Source organism: Melanaphis sacchari, unplaced genomic scaffold, assembly GCF_002803265.2.
Source record: "Melanaphis sacchari strain LSU unplaced genomic scaffold, SCAv2.0 Contig10_pilon_pilon, whole genome shotgun sequence".
NCBI classification, from domain to species: domain Eukaryota; kingdom Metazoa; phylum Arthropoda; class Insecta; order Hemiptera; family Aphididae; genus Melanaphis; species Melanaphis sacchari.
The window spans coordinates 4,420,016-4,442,240 of NW_020270420.1; the positions used below are offsets into that span (position 1 = coordinate 4,420,016).

The 22,225-nt window shown below is 22.3% G+C and overlaps 1 protein-coding gene across 1 annotated transcript in view; it reads left to right on the top strand.

The window, feature by feature from the left end:
• LOC112603591 (limbic system-associated membrane protein-like) overlaps positions 1 to 22,225 on the top strand; it is a 174,823-nt gene that overhangs the window by 144,842 nt on the left and 7,756 nt on the right. Inside the window, exon 6 of the mRNA XM_025352239.1 lies at positions 18,654 to 18,788. Coding sequence (XP_025208024.1) covers positions 18,654 to 18,788 — 135 coding nt within the window. The remainder of the gene's footprint in view (positions 1 to 18,653; positions 18,789 to 22,225) is intronic.

Below are 22,225 nucleotides of genomic sequence, written 5' to 3' on the forward strand. Positions count from 1 at the left end.
CGATTCCTAGGTGACGGAATGATTTTTGAATTTTAAAATTTCACATACACTTTTAGATGTGATGCATAATCACTATGAGACCAAAAAATTGGTTTAAATCAACAATTTTTTTTCGAAAATGGCCCACCGGCTGTTTTTGCCGGTTTTATTTTTTAAAAACTAATATTGTGATTTTTAAGGTACATGATTATTTAAAACGTCCAAAGTGATATGCAGAAACGTTTATTGTAGTGTTGCTTTATGTTTTTACGTAATCATTAATACGGATTTCTTAAATTTTACAAGTAAAGGCCCCTAAAAACGCTTTTTTTCGATATAACACTTTTTCTGTGATATCTAGGTGAAGGATTTAGTTTATATTAGTAGATGTTAAATACAATGTATACAATTTTATTCATACAGAAAAAGAGTTTTTTATATTTAAATTTGTATATAAAATATCCTGATAATTATAAATATATTACTAAGAATAAATATAATTAAACTTATTTTCCTAGTTAATTCGAAAAGACACGAATTTTATTTTTATGGAAGCAATCACCGTCTAGTATTAAATATATGTTTTTTTAAATCCAAACCCTATTCTTATAGTCATCACAATCTCAACGAGTATGATCTATTATTGATCGTTTTGCTATTATATCTTTATTTTTTTATTGTTTTATGTTGACCATTATTATTATCCGTTGTTAATCTGACACTTTTAAGTACCTTTTTTTTTTTTTTTTATTGATTTTAAGCCCGGTGTTTAGGGCCATTAGCTGTTGTAGGGGGTATGAGCTGTGGGTAGTGGTAAGGTTGGTACAGTTATGTTGTTTTTACAATTGTTACGGTTGTTACGGTTGATATCAAATAGGTGAATGTGTGGCAAGTTTTTTATTCACTACAATCCCGGATGGGTGACCATTGACCATCCGGGAGCTAGAAGCTGTGGCCATTTATTTTTTCCAGTCACTTTCCGCGACTGGCAGTAGCCAACGCACCACACCAATCCACACTGTCTGGTTTATAATCATAAAAAGGTTTATAAATAATCAACAACGTTCTTTGTTGGACTCTACCATGTAATGAAATTATATTATATTATATTACTTTGAATAATACGTAATATGCATAACTTAATAAGTCTATTAATTTCTTATTTAATAAAAAGTATGAATTCATAGCTTTTAAGAAAGTATCATCATACTTTTCTTTAACAACAGTATCTTTATTCAAATACGAGTAACTATAGTAAATAGCTTCAAATGATATTTTTCACATGAAATAAAATATTATTTTACCAACAAATTTAACTGACTGTAATATAAATTTTGCAAGTTTCATACATTTTTTAGGATATGTATAGGCGCGATGATTACGTTATACATCATACCATAGCGTAATAAACTTGTAATATTATGAATAAATTGAAATATAGTTAATGAATGATGAACAAAAGATATTACCTAGTATAATATATCAATTATTACAATACTTTGTACACATTATTTATTAAACTTAAAATCAAATTTATCTCAATAAATATATTTAAAATATAACTATTATTCTATTATATGAAAAAAATATATATTTATATGTCTATAATTAAAATAATCTCAGTCGATTGGTTAGATGATGAGAGTTTTAAATAATAATAATAATAACAAACAAATGATGGAAAATGGTATTAACCAAATTTAGTGAATAATATAGTTTAAATATGAAGTTATATAAAGAAGAAAAAATTATATTTAATAAACTATTATAAGTTAAATTAATTCTCCTATAGAACGCATAATTATTCTTTCTTATCTGTATATGTGTATATGCGGCTGAATATATTTTATTGAATATGAAGAAAAAACGAATGTATGTTAGTTTGTATACAGGCCTTTTTCATAAACCGACATTTTAATCAATATTTTCATCAAATAGTTTTCGGACTATTATGGTGTTAACAGTACACAAACAACTACTTTTTGTAGTTCTACTTTTTGTTTTCAAATAGCTATAAATTACGAATAATTCTTCTTTGGTTTATGTGTTATTTATTATATAAAAAAAAAATATGTATATATTTTGGTGGATAAGAAAAATAACCCTCTTTCGTAGCTACTCAAATCCGAAATGGAGTTTTTTCCATTGTATGTATATATAATAATGTAATATATTGTTAACAAGAAAAACATATTACTGAATATAAGATCAGCTATATAGTTTGTATATGAATATGACAATATATAAATTATGGTGTGTTTCTCGATACGGTAATATTGAAATTTTAACAGACTTGTTTATATATACGATCATATTTATCTATTTAACGTTCGCGAAATAAACATTTTAACTTAAAGCTTAACTAAACTTAATAATAACTAAAAAAAAAATTAATTAAATGCAATATCGTACTCTATTGGCTGATTTTTTTAAAGTCAATTTTTAAGTAAAAATTAAAGTAATAAACATTAATGAATTTTAGGATCTGAGCAGAGAGATGAATATTTTGTTTTTTTACAATAGATGAGATTTTATTTTTCTTGCGAGTGTGGCTCTTTTAAACTTTTTTTGTATGGTAAAAATTCTTAGATTTTTAACTTAGAAAAGGTAGATTTTTGTAGAAAATTGGAAGTATTTTATCTTATGGTAGGAAGAGGACGGTATCAAAAATAAAAATTCCAAGATCTACAACCCTAAAATTCTAAATGCTTGAATTATTCACAAAACTCTTATATTAAGAATTTTCCAGAATTTAGACTATTTCGTAAATTATGGTTTACTATACACAATGACGTTTACAAAATGTTTATATTAATTTTAAGCTATTTATAAGACGAATTTAATCATATGGTTCCACAGTATGCCACCATTTATTATTACACACAGTTAATAGCACCTTTAGTTATGTTATAAATCATAATAATTACTAATTATATAATATGTGTGATTTTTTTCTAGCAATAAACTGTTAATTTAATATAGTAGTTTGCTATTGTATTATTAATAGAAAAATAAATAATATATCACCGATAACATTGTATACATTTATTATAAAATATTTTGTATGCGTTAATTTATCATTGAATTCAAATTTAACTCTTTTATTATAGTTACCTACTGAAGGAGATATACTTGACATCGACTACACTACAGAAGGGCTTTCAAAATGTTTATAATTTTATTTTTTTTAATTTTTAATTTATTATTTTTTCTTCTTATTATTTATTTATTTATTTTTATTTAGTTTGCTCTTATTAAATCATATTATTTTACGAACCATAAGAATAAAAAGTAATAAAACACATAATAATTATTATTTATATGAACCATTTAGAAATAAACATACAGATAATAATAATTACTAAAACTTTTAGTTACTAATATGCGTTTAATTTGTTTAATTTGGAAGAAAAAATGGAAGTAATCATGATTTATTTATAGAAGGGCAGTAGAAATACAAAACATTTATATATTAAATTATGATTAACTCCATTACAAAATGGTTTATTTAAATAATTGCAAACATGATGCCACACGACGGCAACAACCAACCAAACGTATATTACACGCACATAATAATAAATATAACATAGAGTGGAAGCTTGAGTTGACCTCGTCGTGCGTGCAACATTAATTACCTACGAGAGCGTTATTACTAAAATTAATGCTCGTTGATTTTTTTTTTTATTTCTGAAAATATTTCAATTTTTTTGTATCACTTGTACACGCATAATATATGATTTCGTCAATCAAGAATTTATGTATTCCCCTTCACCGCTTGATATATTTTCAAACACAATATCGATTTTCAATTTTCAATTTTTATATAAAAATTATTTTACAATTAAAATTAAAATTTTCCTTAGGAAATTTGCTTTGAAAAATATTATTTAATTTTTTTGACTTTACAAAACTTCAAAATGGAGGTGTAAAGTAAAAAAAAAAAAAATGAAGCTATTTAAAAATAATCAACCAATTAAAATATATTTATTTGTAGCAGTGTGATGTTTATGTGACCTGTTTATAGCTATGATCATAGTTTAGGGAAACATCTGTTAAAAATGTTTTGTTATTGGTATTTTAGGTCTTCTCTTAATAAATTAAGTGCACCTATAGGTATCGTATCTTTATGATTGATTTTTTTTATTTTATTTTTTTTTTTTTTTATTATTATTATTAGCTTCGATAACAGAGGTTACTAGCTTAACATAATATTATATTTCACATAGTTATACTGAAAATTAGATAATGATAAAAATGAGACTTATAATAACTATAATAATTGTAGTTGTTGGTCACATATTATGTATTACGATGACTTTGAAGAATAATATGCCGCTTTCTGGTTGATAGTTAGGTCCGATAATTTTGTAGTTCTCTGAAATTTAATTTTTTTTTCTTTCTTATTTTTTGGACTGGAGAGTGTATTTATAAAATATGGTTTTACTATAGTTTGTCATTTGTTGTTTCGTAATTATGTGTGTCTAATAAGACAGTTTTTATTTTCTAATTGCCTGGAAATATTCCTCCCTTATATATTTAGCTATAATATTAAAGAAAAAATTTAGACTTTAGATTTGTGATTATGGTTTAGATAATAAGTTAAAAACAAACTGCTATTGTTGTAATGTTGAGTTTCCGAATATATATAATGGTTAAGAGCTGTTGGTAATTGTTACAGCTTTGGTTTATGGTGTTTATATGGTACATTAAGTAAATATATTTATGTGTCCCAATAAAATGTCTAAGTATATTTTTGTTAAACTATCCAGGACGCTGACGGTTATTGTTCGTTATTTTATCTATTTGCATTTTTTTTTCGTTTAAGTTGATGTATTGATTTATTTTTTTAATTTAATTTTGTATTTGAATATTTAACTGAAGTCAAATAAAATTATTTAAATTTGTCAGTATACATCTAGATTGACGTTTTACTTAGTTTACCAATATTTCATTTTAAACAAAATAAATTATATAATTTTACTTATTTTAAACCAACTCTTCGATGATGTATGATTAAGCTATATCTCGTATTAAAATTTGGTAATCGTATAAAATTCATTATAAATTATTTAGAATAGACGGTCTATATGTTTTTCATGTACTCAAAACTATACAAATGATTCTACAAATAAGAGTCCTAAGATACAATAGAAATTAGTACGATAAAAGATCTTAAGTACCATACAATAAATATTTACATTTAATATAATATTATACTTTTTACTTGTATAATTTAACTTGGTGAATTAAAAAAAAAAAAATTCAATAGTATTTAATTTTGAAAGCAGAAAAAAACTAATTTGTACTGAATTTAATTAACTTATTTTTTTAATAAGTACTCTTATAATAATATACACCATATTATATTACGTATAAAAACTATATTAAACATTAATTATGTAACATGATTAATAGTCTGCAATTCATAAATAATCTTATACATTGAATTATTATCGAATCGTGACTAACAAGTCATCAGTAATATAAAGTTTAATATCATTAAAACCTCAAAACTTTAAGATAATTAAGTTTATAATAATAAGTTATCACTGTTATCAGATAGACTTGGTGTATACTAATATCTTGAATATTATCAGTGTTGTACTCTTATTAACAAATACAATATAAAAAAATGTTCATTTAATTTTTTTTTTTATTGTCAACTCACTATTTAATTATTATTACAATACTATAGGTTATAACCACATAATCTCACATAATAAATATTATATAAAATAATTATTATTAAATATTATTATTATATTATTGTATTTAATTTCATATTAATTATTAATATTAACATTATTAAATATAAATGTATAATATTATGTATATATCTTATAATATATATTTGTATATTTTTACTTTCAAATGGTAGTAATTAAAAAAGTGCCTATAATAAGCGCGTGGCTAACTTACAGCTTACACCTTTTTTATAAAATCAAAATTTACTTATTATTATTATTGATTAAAACTTGTTTAGTATACATTTATAAAAATATATCAAATTATATAAAATATATTTATAAATATTTTAAGGCTCTTGACATCATTGTATTTATCTATGTAGCCCATGGATATTTTCATGTTTGACACTCCAGATCTATAAGAATCTATGATAATTCTTACATTGTCCAGATATAGAATTAATTGAAAAATATCCTTATTAAGAAAAAAAAAAGATAAATAAACAATGATAATATATTGTAATTTTATTTTTTTCTGAGTTGACAATTTAAAATTTAAAAATACAAAGTTCTTAGTATAAAAATAAAAGAGCCTTAATTCTATGAAATGTATTTTAGTATTAACAAAAATGAATGTGCATTCTGACTTCTAAAATATTTATTAACCAAATTGGATATATTATTGTTATTAATAAAGACCGGATTTTGCATAAAATGCATGTTGTTATTTTCAACATCATATACATGCAGTCAATGAGTGTCCACAAATCATTACTTGATTGATTAAATATCAAAATTTTATACTGCATATTTTTGCATATTCTGACGTTAATGCATGATCTGCATATTTTTGCATATTTTAACAAAAACCGTACAAATATACAAATAAAAACATAGATTATAGGTACGTTTATATAATATTATAATATCAAATATTTTACGTCTCAAAGAATATCTCAAAGGCTCCGTATAAAATTCAATTATATAAAGAAATGTTGCCAATTACACATTTACCACCGCAGCCAATAATTATCCGTTGGGGTACTTGGCTAGAGTCAGCCTTTTTTTACGCAGATCATTTTGAAGAGTTCAAAAATGTGATTGAAAACTTAGAAGATAATACAAAATGCATTCAAAATTGTAAATCAATTTTTAATAAATTTAATGTAAAATATGATCTTGCTTACATTAAAGCAAATTTTTTATGTATCGTTGAAAGTATCAAAAAGCTTGAAACCTCTAATTTGTCCCTTGTAGACTCAATAAAAATTTTAGAACAAGTGGAAAACTCTGTTAATGAACTTCCTACTAGTGCAAATAGTACAATAATTAAAACAAAATGTAAAAACGTTTTGAATAAAAATAAAGGATTAATGGTTTTAAAAGAAATTTCAAAAATACTTCAAGGTGACAGTGCTAATTTCGACGATTTATCTGTTCCAAATTATTCGCTGGATATAATAGCAAATTTTAAATATGCTCCAATCACCAGTGTTGATGTCGAACGTAGTTTTTCATCATACAAGTACATTCTTACAGATCGCCGTCATAATTTCACGGAAATAAACATGGAACATACTTTGATAACTTATTGTTTTTCAAATTAATAATTTACTACCTTCAATAAAATTGTTCGTACTTTTTTCCTATTTATATCAGTATATCACCAATGTATCTACTATTTAATTTTAATAAAATATTTTTTACAATATATCAATGTTTAAAAATTAAATTACAATTTAACAAAAAATTAAATTTTTGTACTATATTATACATGTAACTTTTTGTTTATGAAAAATGTAATAAAATTAATAAATAATTATCACTGCAAAATTAAAATCTAATATAAAATTGAAATTTTATTTTGCATGTTTTGCATTTTTTCCTTGCATATTTTGACTTTTTTTAGTGCATGTTTGCATGCATATTTTACAATTTAAAATGCATATAAATCCGGTCTTTAGTTATTAATATTATATATACTAAGTTACCTATATGTAAAAAAAATATTAATGACCTCATTTAAAATTCATATTAAATTTATTATATTATGTTCACAAATGCCTATGCATTTTATATCCACGAAATATAGATGTATTTATTCCCCAAACAATAAAGAAAGAATAGTAATATAAATGCAAGATTATATACAAAAGCTAAATAAACTACATTTAAATAGATTTTATAAATCAATATTATGTATTTAAAAATCGATGTGTTTGTTATAAATTAAATATGTAGTAGATAATACCTGATATTGATAATCATGGTAAATGTTAGTATTGTATTTAAATTAAAACTCGTTTTACCTTCTTAAAATTAAAATGCGTTCTTAAATTAATTTAATAATAAATTATAATAGAACGATTTTTATGTATCGAGGTATATTTTTTTAAATTATTATTAAACAAAAAGACTAATAAAAATGTATTGTTTTCATAAAAAAAATAAAATTACTTGATCTGTTATGTAAAAAGTTTGAGTTAAATGTACATAATTAATCAATATGCGTGTTTAAAAATATTATTATGAGCCAATTATTTTATTATTTTTTAAATATTTTATACAAAATCACTTCACTGTATATACTATACTATACAAAAAACTATAATATTTGTTGATTGAATCATACTAGATAAATATATACATATATTTAATATTATTGATATAATGGAAATTTTGTATATATATTTTGAGTATTGAAAAATAAATGATTTAATAAGAGCGAAGTTTTATAATTATTTCTTCCGAGGAGCAATGTTGTTATGTAGTATAGTTCAATAAACACATCTAAATATAATTTTTTCAACCATTAGTTTTTACATTATATTTATAATATCTTATTGGAATGTTTTTTTTTCTAGGTAATATTAAATGATACTAAGATTTTGAAAATCGTATCAATTTTTATCACATAATATAACTATGTATAACATTCTATACCTATGTCTTATTTTTGAATTTTAATATCTTACTTTCAATTCTAACCAGTAACTGTAATACCAACATTTTTAACATAGTTATAAACCATAATAATTAATAAAATACACACACTCGGTTGAATTCATGAACTCAAAAATATGAATAAAAAATAACACTATATTCATTAGTATCAGTAGGTATGAGAAAAATTGTGGCTGAAAATATTCATGTACATTCAACAAAATATTTCATAATATAAAAGTATTATTATGTTAAGTGTGGTATATATTACACTTGTCATAATATAACTTTGGTACAAATACTTGAAATTTGTCTAACCACTCGTAAAGCCCATTCACCCAATAGCGCATTCTATATAATGTGTTCGTTTAGTGTATTATTATTATTATTCATAAATTATCATTTGAATGAAATTTATTGCTAACTACTAAAACAAATTTAAGGATTTCGTAAACTAGATGTTACATGGTTAAAAGAAAAACAAAAAAATATCAGGGTTTTTTCATGCAGTAAAAATATAACTTTGTACAACAATTGTTGAAACAAATTAATAACTGTAACAACTTATTATTCATATATTTTAAATTAAACAATAAAGTGATATGGTAACTTACAAAAAAAAAAAATAATAATAATAAATTAATAAATAATTTTTATTAAAACAGTGAAATATTGTTAAAAACAAAAACCGAAACACATCTAGTTAACAAAACGATTGTCTTATTCCCACGGTTGTCGTATTTTGATTAATAATTATTTAAAGAAAGTTATTAAAATATTCAAAATAATATTATATTTTTATATATTTTTTGCTAAAAACTATTTTTATGTTTAAAATCATTTAATAGATCGTTTTGGGACACTCTGTATAAATAATAATATGTAATCTATGTTGCACATATATTTCAAGTTATTTTATTTTTTTTTCTTCAAAATAATCATGCAACCTTTAGATATATTTAAAAATATCATAATACCTATGTTGATAATTTAAAAAACATGAAAAGACAAGTTAAAAGAAATTAACTTGCAGTAACATTTTGAAACTTAATTTGCAAAGCTTTTTATACTATTATTATATTATTTATTTTTTTTTTTTTTGTACCTATGTTTATTATGTACTTTATTTATTCTATGGATATATTAACATCAAACTTTATTGTAGTTTAAAATCAACATAAGTCACAAGATATTATTAAAAATCGTTTATTAAATTACTGAATGGAAACTGTTAGCTTAAAATTAGTATAGCGAATATTTAAAAACAATCTATTTCAAACAGAATAAAATATTGTTTATAAAAATTAATTTTTCATGCCTTTTTCAAGTCCGTTCAATATATTTCTTTTGCATGGCATTATAATATGTAATTATAAACTTGATATTATTTTTTTTAAACAATTTTACATATTTATTGAAGTTACAAATATATTTAATTTCGCTAAAATTAATTTTATTGAAATAAAAATTGTTCACAAATAATTATAATCACATATAAAACACATGGTTATTTTATTACTTTAAATTGGATTATTCCAAAAATCAATGGACCAGTTCTGATAAAGCTATTATTATTACTGTCAATCTTAAAATTGTTCAAGTGTTATAGACTACGTAATATATATCATTCAGTGGACTTACCATCGAACAAAGCGTTCATTTCATCTCAAATACGTATGCTTGCTGAATACAAAAAAATATTGTTAAACGAACCGTTAGAACGAATTCGTTGGTTTTTGAGACAACTAAACAACAATAAAACGGCAATCATCACCTCACCATATATAATGTTACTAATGATGATTTTTGTGAAATTTATTAAAATATAATTAAAATGTAAAGATTAAAAAAATAATAAGTAGCATTTATATTTATGAAATGCTCAAAACATTCACATTTTTCTTGTTAATTTATCTAGTGTAAAAATAACAATGTATAAAAATAATTTATCCATTTAAATTTAAAATTATACAATCGGTTTTTGTCCATGGGCTAATAGAAAAAAATCTAATTCCATCTGTAACGGAGGTTAAATATCATTTTTGATATTTAAAACTGCTATGCATAAATATCCAATTTGATAACCAGTGGCGTAGCCAGGGGGGGTTTTGGGTGTTTTAACCCCACCCACCATTGGTTTTTATTTAAATATTCAGTAAATTAGTGATTAAAACAAGAAGACTATGGTTAATGCAATGAAATTAAACATTATAAACAAAATAATTCTAATTAAAATGTTTATTTTGAATGATCTTTTTTTTACTATCTATATTCTGGCTCGCCACAATTTTAAATCCCCCCCCCCTAATCAAAAATTCTGGCTAAGGCATAGTATATAACTAATTTATTAATACAATAAAATAGTATTAATGTTTAATAATTATTTAATAAATAAAAAAAGATTTTCAACCAAAAAAATAATATGAAAAACCAATGACATATAAATAATTTTTACTAGTAATGATAAGTTAAGTATATTACAATTAAATAATTCAGTTCAATTGAATCAATTAATTGAACGCAATATAAATATATTTAGTTATAATTAAATTAAATATTTACATAAACTATAATAATATGATTCACTAATCACTGTCTTAACTAAATATCTTATTTAAATGACTATATTTTCATAGTTTTATAAATGTTTTAAACAAAAAAATAAGTAATCTGAAAGATAACTTTTCAACTCTCACGTAAAAAAATAAAATAAAATGATTTTAAGTTTCTACGTTTTACATTTCTAACATTTAAAATTATGTAACTTCTGAAGAAACAGTGTTTTATAAAGCACCTTATGATTCAGTAGATAAGATAATTTAACTACGTGTCAGATGTTGGCTTATTATTGGAGATATCTCATGACAAATATCAATATACATTAAAAGTAAGTTTAATGTGTTTTCTTGTTCTTTTTCTTTATTGTAGTATTTCTTATTTTTTTTTTCACGTAACTTATTCTAAATCTAATTTCATCAAACTATATTATATTATCATAAAACCAAAAAGCGTAACTAGGTATGGATCATTTTATTTACAATATTCTAAAAATAATTTCTTAAGGCGTGCTTTAAAATAAAAATACATGTACTTTAATATATTTTTTTAAGGTAATAATATGTAATAGCATTAAACTCTGTAGAAAAAAAATCTATATTATTACAACCATATTATCTATATTATTAAATATTAATATATTATAATTATTATTAAATTACTAAAAAAATGTATTTTAATCCTTGTTGAATCTTCCTTGTCAGTTTACAAGTTATGATTATACGATATAATATTGTAAATAAAAACAGTTTAAGTATATTAAAGTTCACATTTTTATGCATGTATACAACAACTCATTTCTAAGTGTTTTTTTAATTTTTTTTTTTCTTGTTCAACTTGTATATTTACTCCATATATTATAAAGGTAAAATTAAATTTTAATAAATCAATTACCAGAAAAAAGGGATTAAACTAAAAACTTAAACGTTTAGTTAAATAATAAATAAACGTAGATCTAATAATTTATTAAGCTGAAAAGTTTTGGATAATCTATGTTTAACATGAACATTTTTTTATTACAATTATTTATCACCTGACACTTTTTAAGATGTCCGATCCAACAATTATTATTTTGTCTCACAATTTTTTTTTTTTTTTATCCAGAAAAAAGAAATTCTTTATGTAACAATAAAGAAATATTCTATTTTTTTTTTCATTTTTTTGATCTGTGCCAAATTTAGTCAAAACTCAATTAGAAAGGCTATATTTAGGGAATTAAATTTATGAAAATACTTTAAATTTTTGAATAGATCGAAAATGTAGACAATATGAATGCATTGTACTAATTCAGGTGAAGGATATTTTAAAAATAATTAATTTACCTACTAGTTTAATTGTTTAATATTTATCGCTAATCTTTTTAATTTGTAAAAATTACTGTATATTTTTATTTTTTAAAAACTTTTTTAAGTATTTTAATAACTTTAGTATTTTTACATAAGATATTACGGCCAAGATATTTTAAATAAAAATCACAAGAGAAAATGTTGTGGTTAATTATTCGTCACCGGATATTAATTACCGGATTGAATAACTTTTCACAATACATTTATATTCAATAAATGGTATAATATTTATCCACTTCACGTCCATTGCACTTTTATTATTACAAAATTAAAAATGAATATTTATATGTTCTCCCGTGTTGTAGCTGTATTTTAATGATTTTTAATTAAACTAGTGAAATTATTTATTTTATTGATGTTATAAAGCTAAGTTAAATGATCAAATAGGTCAGCTATTAGTTACGCAGTAAAAGCTTATAGTTTCCTAGGACAAGATGATTCCATTAATATTATTTTGATAAAAGTAAGTATACAACAATAAATACTTTTTTCGTAGTAAAATAAAATTCATATTTCCAATAAGATGAATGTTTTTTTTTTTTTTTTTTTATGTTTATATATATAATATATTGAAAATAAATAAAAATTATTTTGTATTATAACATATAAGTAATCTTCAATTATTAATTTATAATTAAAATATATTCAATATATTTATTACTTATATTATGTGTAATTATAAATTAAATTATACATATATATATATATATATATATTATTTAATGAGTAATATTTAGTTTTATTGAAATTACTTTCTATTATCATGCTTATAATTATAAGTACACTTGTTTATTTATTTCGCAAAGTCTAATTATATGAGCATAGCAAAATAAAACTTAGTTATTTATTAATTATTATTGACAAAACTATACTTAATAAAACAAACTTATGGCCGCTTATTACTACATAGTACATAAATTATTATTTTAACAAATTGATACTATTGAATTGCAAATTGCATATTTCAAAAATGTAATTTAAACCTTCTATTATAATTATTATTTTTTTTTTTTTGCTTCTATGCTTCTAATCATCATTTAAAAATTGCATATTTGCTATTTTTTTAAAAATAGCACGTAAATGCACTTTTTGAATGGTTATTACTCTGTTTTAGTGCCATACTATAATAAATTGATTTTTTATGTATATTTTTGCTAATATACCGTTATTTTCTGTATAACTAGATAGAATTTAGTTAATTTAAAACATCTTATTATATGTATTGTATGTATATTAAATTGATACATTAAAAAAATAATTTAAATACTGATTGCATATTATGAAATAATATCTAATTCTGGAAATAAATTTATCTTACAAATTACAAATTTTAATTATGTTTATCATCAGTACCTTCCTATACTTGCAATTAGTATTCTCCGTAGAAGCAAACTAGTAAAAGTTTAATAATATGATTATTATACAGCTTGTTTGTGTGATACGTTCATTAAATTGTAGTTTTCAACTTGAACGTAAGCCACATTTCACCGACAAAATGATTTACGCACGATTTAATGATTTATTATAGAGATGTGCACGATATGGCTATGACAAGTTCCACAGAGCCACGTATTCCACCTTAAACCCGTCGATAGTAAATACGTACAACGTGATAATAACTAAATAACATGTTACTTTGTGAGTTATTATCCTTACAATACTTAGTACACTACATCGTGTACCAAATTATTACCGAATGTATATTGCCATCGTTTTAATAAATGCATTAATAATATAGGCATCAGGTGTTGCTAATCGCATCTATTATGATCATTTTTATTATTTTTATTGCATAGATTAGCACTACCCGAAAAAATTAAATGGATATAGTCTATAGTTGTTTAAATACTGTCATGGGGTACAACAAAACATATAGATGCAATTACCATGCTAATGCGTACTCGTATACAATATACGCCATCACCTCTTTGTTTCTGGCCAAAGGGGGATTATTATTATTATTATTATTATTATTATTATTATTATTACACTGCATCTGACCGAGTAGATACCAGAGTAAACTAAGCCCCGTGATTTTATAATTATAGCAATATATTTTCGAAGTTCCAAAGCCTATATAAATTGTGTGCATGTAAATCTTAAATACACGATCTGTAGAAAAGTATAATACTGTGGCGTTAAAGACGAAATAATATGATTTAGTTGATGAATTGCTACCAGTTGTAGAGTTAATAGGTATTATTAGTCTTAGTAGTTTAATTATCAATAAAATAAAAAATAAAAATGTTAAAACACAAATACCACTGTACATAAGTATAAAATTCTAAATAACATACAGATGTAATGTATTTTATAATTATATTTCCACGGAAAAAAACGACTGTTGTAGTTCCTATTGTATTATTGGTAAAAATGTGACAGGGTGCATCTATCTATTAACACATACTTTTACAAAATAATTTTAACAACGCATGAGTATAACTTAAAAGTTAACCAACATATTTAGATTTACATCGCCAAACTCGTCTAAGGGAAAATCAAACTAAACCTTTATATGGTTTCAGTGTCTATTATTTGTTAACAATTTACTAACAATTATATTATGGATAAAGTGTCAAACCATTATTTTTTTTCCAATTTTTCTATTTAATTTAAAAAAATTAGTTTTTTTTATTTTAAAGAAATATCGCCAGAATAACAAGTAACAATTAGACCAGATCGTATGTTTACGCTGGTATCAATAACAAATATCCAGATAATATTATGAATTTTGTTCGTAATAATAGTATTAGTAAACTTAAAAAAAAAAAATGTTACATAATTCGTAATTAATGTGCTGATTGTCTATAAAGTGTGCTATTATATTATTGTTATAAAATTTCATATTAATGTGTTATTTACACGAAAGTTGTAAATTGTTTTGTTTTAAGTGTTAATGTTTGTGGTGAATGATTATTATTTTAGGTCATTTATAATAATTTACATTAGTGAATTTAAATTTTGGTTTATACCAAAAGCATTAAAATATTATAAGTATAAAAAAATAGCTTGAAAATAGGTTGAAAATTAAAATATAAAAAGATTCTCGCAAAGTATTTAGATAAAACCTTATAAAGGGTTTAACGGATAATGGGTTCATTACACTACACTAAGACTTTGAAGTTTTGGAAGTGCAAACCCAGTTTTTTTATGCGTGAGATAGACAGACTCAACTGGAACTTTCAGATTATAATTATTGAAGAAAACAATTTTTAAAGCGTTATTTTATTTTGATACTTAACTCAAACTTTTGTATTGTTTGCATTTTTAATTGGTTTTTTTTTTTTTATCCAAATCTCCAACACCATTTTTATGATGTATTGTTTTCTTAAAAATTATGATGAGACTATATTTAAAAATTATATTTTCTAGAGCATCACATGTTAGAAAATTAAATCTTTAGTTTTATGAATAACTTATCGATTTAATATTAATTACATCGGCTTAAATATTTTTGGTAATATTTGTAAATGATCATATATACATAAATTTGTTTGTAGAATTCATACCATTTGTTGCACAACATGACAACCTGTATCAATTTACTTAAATTTAATTTTTTTTTTTTTGTTTTGTTTTTAATTTAAAAATTAATTTTGTTTCTTGTAATTTATTGAAAACTAAAATAAAATCGTCATAAGAAAATTTTTTCATATTTTAAATTTAATACTTATTTAAATCAATATTAAAGTGAATATTATACAATACTGTTAAAATAGATTTAGCTTATTTTTGGTTATGAAAGTAATTATTTATATGTAAATACTGAAATTTAAAACTGATTAACAAACTTCATAGTTAAGAAGTTAAAATATTTAGTATTTTTTTTAATCTATATTTTGTACAATAAAAAATAATTAGTAAAATGCATAATTATAAATTCAAAGAGTAATTCTTTTCAAGGAAGCTTATAAACAAATTTAATGTATTAATATTATATCACATATTTTTCAATAAATCTTGTAGTTTACCATTGTTATAAATATAAAAATGTAGAAATATTATTTATAAATTATTATAAAATAATGACTATTAAATAATGAGTATTAGGACTTTTATTTATAATTTCATCATAAATAACTGATTTATATTAAATTAATTATTGTGTTCACTTGGATATTTTAGAAAAAACAGTTTAATTATATTAAATCTTAAGCGTTATGGGATTGTGTGGTTTTTGTAAAAAAAATACAATTAATTATAAATAGGTAATTTTTAATCTCGAATAATTAAAATTATCTTAAAAATTTAAGTACCTACCGTTATTTAATTCCATGTTAGTATAATACCTTTTCTAAACAAAGTCCTATTATCCTTTTTAGATCAATTTCTTGTATTTATAATTAGATTTTGTCAATTAATATATTTATAAACATAGTTTTTGTTTTACACAAACTATATATAAGTACCTACATGCTATTTATATTTTATAAAATATTTTACACAATTTATATACATGTTAGGTAAAGATAAAGATTCGATAGAATAAAGCAATTGCCAGCTGTAATTTTTACTTTTGACAATATAAAATATGCTTTTGAGTAATTTTTATTATTATTACTATTTTTTTTTTAAAAAAGAAAAAATGTATTTTTATTAATTTTAAATAAATATTTATAGTTTTTTAGGTCATTTTTTGTAATTTTTATTGTGATTTTTAAGTCTTATTTGCATTTAATGTTTTTTTAATGTTTTTAAGTTTATCAACTTCCGAGCTCTACTAATGATATTTAAAAAACATATACAATATTGTATTGTTATTTATTTTCTTTTTCATTCTTTTATAGAGTATTTAAAATTATGTGTTTCTCAGCGTATACAAAATAAACACAAAAAAAAATTATATTTTAATCTTCAATTTTAGGTTGTTTCTAATGGAAAATTTTATCTAAACAACACTTTTAGGTAGTTAAAATTAAAAACTCCTTGTACTTTTAAAAATTATAAAAAAAAAAAAAAAACTAGGATTTTTTACGTAAATACCGTTTTTAACAAAATCGATTTTGTTTTATTTTCATTTTTAAGTTATTTATAAACATCCAACATTTTAGATTTTATTCACTTTTTTTCTATAAATATCGAATAAAAAGTATTCACAAAATAAAAAGTCTTAAATTTATATACAAAGTTTTTATTAGTCATTATTGTCATTAATAATTCATATTGGACCCAAAAAATATAAACTTCTTTTTTTTTTATAGATATTTTAACGAAATTTGATACTTAAATATTAACTATAATACTAGTTATTTTGTTGTGCAAAAATATGTTTCATTGGATTTGAAACTTTTATGTATTGTAATATCACGGTAATATTTTGAAAACATTTAAGTTAATTATATTCTATAGCCTAATTGAATATTTATACTTAATACATATTGGTTTATTAAAAAAAAATATATATGATTATATTTAATAGTTATATATTATGTATGTGATAATAAGCTAACAAACCATCTCTGATCAGAATCTTTTTTTTATATATTATAATTATTTATTATTGAATTGAATTTAAAGTATCCATTAAAGTATTCGACTCAGTGATAACAAGGCTCATTTAGCTCCGAATGTGCAATATTCTTATTTTTTTTTTTTTTTTTGTAAAAGCCTACATTATATTTTCAAAGTAAAATATTTTTCTAAGTGTTTCAATTTATAAAAATTGAATTTTAACGAAAAAGTAACTCTTTAATCATACATTTTAATTACTTGAAGAATTTGAATAAAATTAGTTTCGCATTAGAAAATTTTACTCCATTACCCCTCTTATCAAATTGTTAAAATACTTGTATTGGATTTATTCGTTAAAAATTTAAATTCTTAGGAAAACATTATGCTTTGCAGTATGAAATAAAAAAATAAGTGTTTTTATTCAAAAAAAGTAAAAATTTAAATAAAAAAAAAAAAAAAATGATAAAAATATAAAATAAAATTTTTTGTCTTAACTAAAAATTTGTTTTGAAATTATTTTAAACTATATAATCAATTAAATAACAATAAACTTTATATATTCTTACTATAACTTATAAATTATTTATAAGAATATAAGTTTTCACCTTAAAAAAAAGTAATTATGTCATTGAAGTGTAAATACAAATAAACAGACATTTTTCAAAGTTTTTTTTTTTTATTATTGCAGGTTGGAACAGGCACTGGTATTATGACACATTACTTCAACTTGTTCGTGATTGTTCCAACTGCTGTAATATCAGGTAGCGATGAATATCATACACCCGAAGGAAATTCAATAGTGTTATGTTGTAAAATCGAAAATGTGAGTATTGATTAATTTAAATATCTAAATATTTATTAATATCTATATCTAGATAATATATTTTATTTTTTTTTTATTTCATAAAATATAAGATTATTAGTTTAACTAAAGTTTAATGCTGGATAAAAAGTTAGAAATTATATTTAATTTAGTTTTTTTTTTTTTTAGAAAAATATAGTTTATTTTATTAATAACTGCCTACATATTTTTTTAATTTTTAAAGCAGACGTTTTAACTGTTTTTTCAAATATTTTAAATAATGAAATAGGGTGCATTTTATGATGAGAAATATCGCGAAAGTCCCAAGCGATCACTGTTAATTTATACAGAACAAAATGTAATAAAATTTAAAGACCGTATAGAATGGTAACAAACTAATATTTTTGTTGTAGCTATCTCATGTATAATAGTCTCATAACATTTTTACCTTAATATCATAGTGGAAAAAATTGCTTTGGTGCTTACTTACTAATGAATAGCTATACAGTTTTAATTAATTTCAGGTGGGAAAAATAAACAGTCCGTATACATTTATTCTCTATACTTTAAAGTCTAAATAAAATATCCTATAATCTCTCATATTAAGTCTAGAGTTTCCCCAGAAATTAAATTCCGGTCATCAAGAGCGTTCTAATGAAAATACATTTTTTGTTATTCAAGTAAAAAAAAAAAACTCATAAAAGTCTAGGAAATTTTTTTTTAGAATGATCAAACTTACCTTATAAAACACAATTTTCAACAGAAAAATAACGAAAGAATTAAAATAACAGACTGAAATATTACATTAAGACAATTAATTACTTCTAATTTTGTTTCATTATGTTTAAATTTTTAAATACATTTATAAATTAATATCTTTAAATATTGAAATATAAAAATAATTGTTGATAAAAATAAAATATTGATTTATTGAATTAGATTTTTCGGGATTTTTCAATAAATTATATTATAAATATATTTTTAATACTATTTTTTCATTTACATCTTAGTGCTTTTTTTGATAATTTTATAAACTTTAACATTTACGTTTATGTAAAAAATGGAAAAAAGTAAATTGTTAAAATGTGTGTACATTTTTTATACAGATATTATACATTTTTCATTATGTTAATTTTTAAAAATAAAACAACTATTTACCAACTATATAAAATAATACATAATCTATTTTGAAAAAAATATATCATTTACGATATATTAATATTTACGTATAATTTTTTGTCTAGTGTACAATATTTTATAAAATATTTTTCTTAATTGAACTATTTGAATGTGTTTTATTTGCCTTATAATTTTTAACGAGTGCTTATTGAAATTTTTTTATAAAATTATTCCATAGTAAATTTTTTATGGTTTCCATTTAATTATTTTTTATTTTATTATCATTTTCATGTTACAATAAATAAGTAAAAAATGAACAATATTATTATAAACATTTTTATTATTTATTAACTGAAAGTTTCATACAATGGAAAGATATTTTTTTTCTTTATTTAAAATTATTTAAAATGTTTCAGTACATTAGGTGCTATTATAGGAATAGTAAGTTATAATTACAATTTAAAATTAAAATTACTGGTAAAAACAAAGATATAATAATTCATAGTTATAGGTTTTTTTTTTATTGTTGAATATTTTCATTTTCCGATGAGAATTCTTCTGTGTCCGTTTAGAGGATGTCTTAGAGAAGTCGAGGTTATAGAAGCCTATTTTGAGTTTTTCTTCCTAGTTGAAAATTATGGGTTCTTTTCGAATCTTTCAGCTTGACGTGAAAGTTTGTAAATTGGGTTTTAATCAAGATATTCAGTATAGGTATTCCAGTGTTGTTGTGTATTTGGCAACTACTCATAAGCCAGGGGATTTTAGGCACATTCTAAAGAATCTATTTTGAAGAACTTGTATTTTTTTTAATTTTAGTGGGTGATTATTGAGGTATATAGGAGAAGTGATGACTTAATTTGTAGTGTTGACTTATAGTTGACTAAAGGGCAAAATATTTTAAGAATTCACAGCCCTGTACGAGTTATTTATTTATGCGAAGTAAGTTTTTAATCTTGGTCAGTGGTTTCCAACCTATTTTATTCTACACCTCTTCTGTAGATTTAAAAAATCTAACACCCCCTCCTATAAGTTTAAATAATTCGATCACCTTTTTTCATATACTTTACAAATAAACTATTCAATATTCAGATTATTTTTTTTTATAAATGATAATTTATCGGTTATCCGTTATTGATACCCGATAACGGATGAAAGGAACCGGTCAACTCATTTTTTTTCTCTACGTTTTAAAATACAAATTGTATTTCGTAGTAATTGTTTGCACCTTCCCAGCAATGTGTACTCGCCCCCCCCCCAGTTTGGGAACCAGTAATCTAGGTAGACTCCTAAGTATTTGACTGCATTGTTTTTTTTTTTATTCCATTTAATTACCTGGTTGTTTATGTATATGTTTTTAGGATTGTTATATCTTTTAAAGGTGAATATTTTGATCCCACTTTTTAGTTTGGTTTAGATTTAACTTACATTTTTTGAACCAGGTATTTATTTCATTTAATGAGGATTTTAAAATTTTGATTGCTAACTCTAAAAAACTGTCTTGAATGAGAATTGTCGTGTCGTCCGCAAACATTGCCAATTGATAGTTAAGAAGGATTGGAATGTCATAGCAGTAAATATTAAATAGAATTGATCCCAGGACTGATCCTTGAGGAACTCCAGTTTTTATGTGGTGTAGTTGTGAAAAGTCTGTTTCTACTTTTACTTTGAAAGATCTGTTGGATCTGAAGGATATGATAGTTTTGAGTAGGTATGCAGGGAGATTAAGTTGAGTTATATCAACTTGTAACGAGATAGAAATTCTATTAATGTAGATTTTTGGATTTAATGCCGTTGGCATTCCAGTTGACAAATTTGATTTCATGCATGTTAATTTTTGACATTATTATTATTATTATTTATTATGTTTGTTTGATTGGCTGATAGTTAATTTGTGATTTAGTTTAAGATGGTGGTTATGATAATTAATTGTATGTTTTGAAGTATGTTTTCAATAAAATCCTGTATATTTTTTTGTAAGTAATCATTAGATAGCGAATTGTACGTTTTATTTGCATGCGTGTGGGTAGTTGTTGATTTCCCTTTAGAAATATCTACATAGACGATTATGCTCAATATTTCTAGAGAGTGGTTAGTTGTATTATTTTATTTTATTACGTTTTTTAGTGGTTTTCTTTCAGTTTGGGCGTATTTTTGGATGTTTGTAGATTTTTTTTTGTTCATTATATTTTTAAAATATTTACAGCCTTTGTAATTTGCAGAATGTGGTTCGTTACAGTTTACACATGGTGGAGGTTCTTCAGTTTTTTTTTATTATATTTAATGTATTGACGCGGGTTAGGTTATTGGGTTAGGGATTGAATTTTCAGGATTTGTTAATG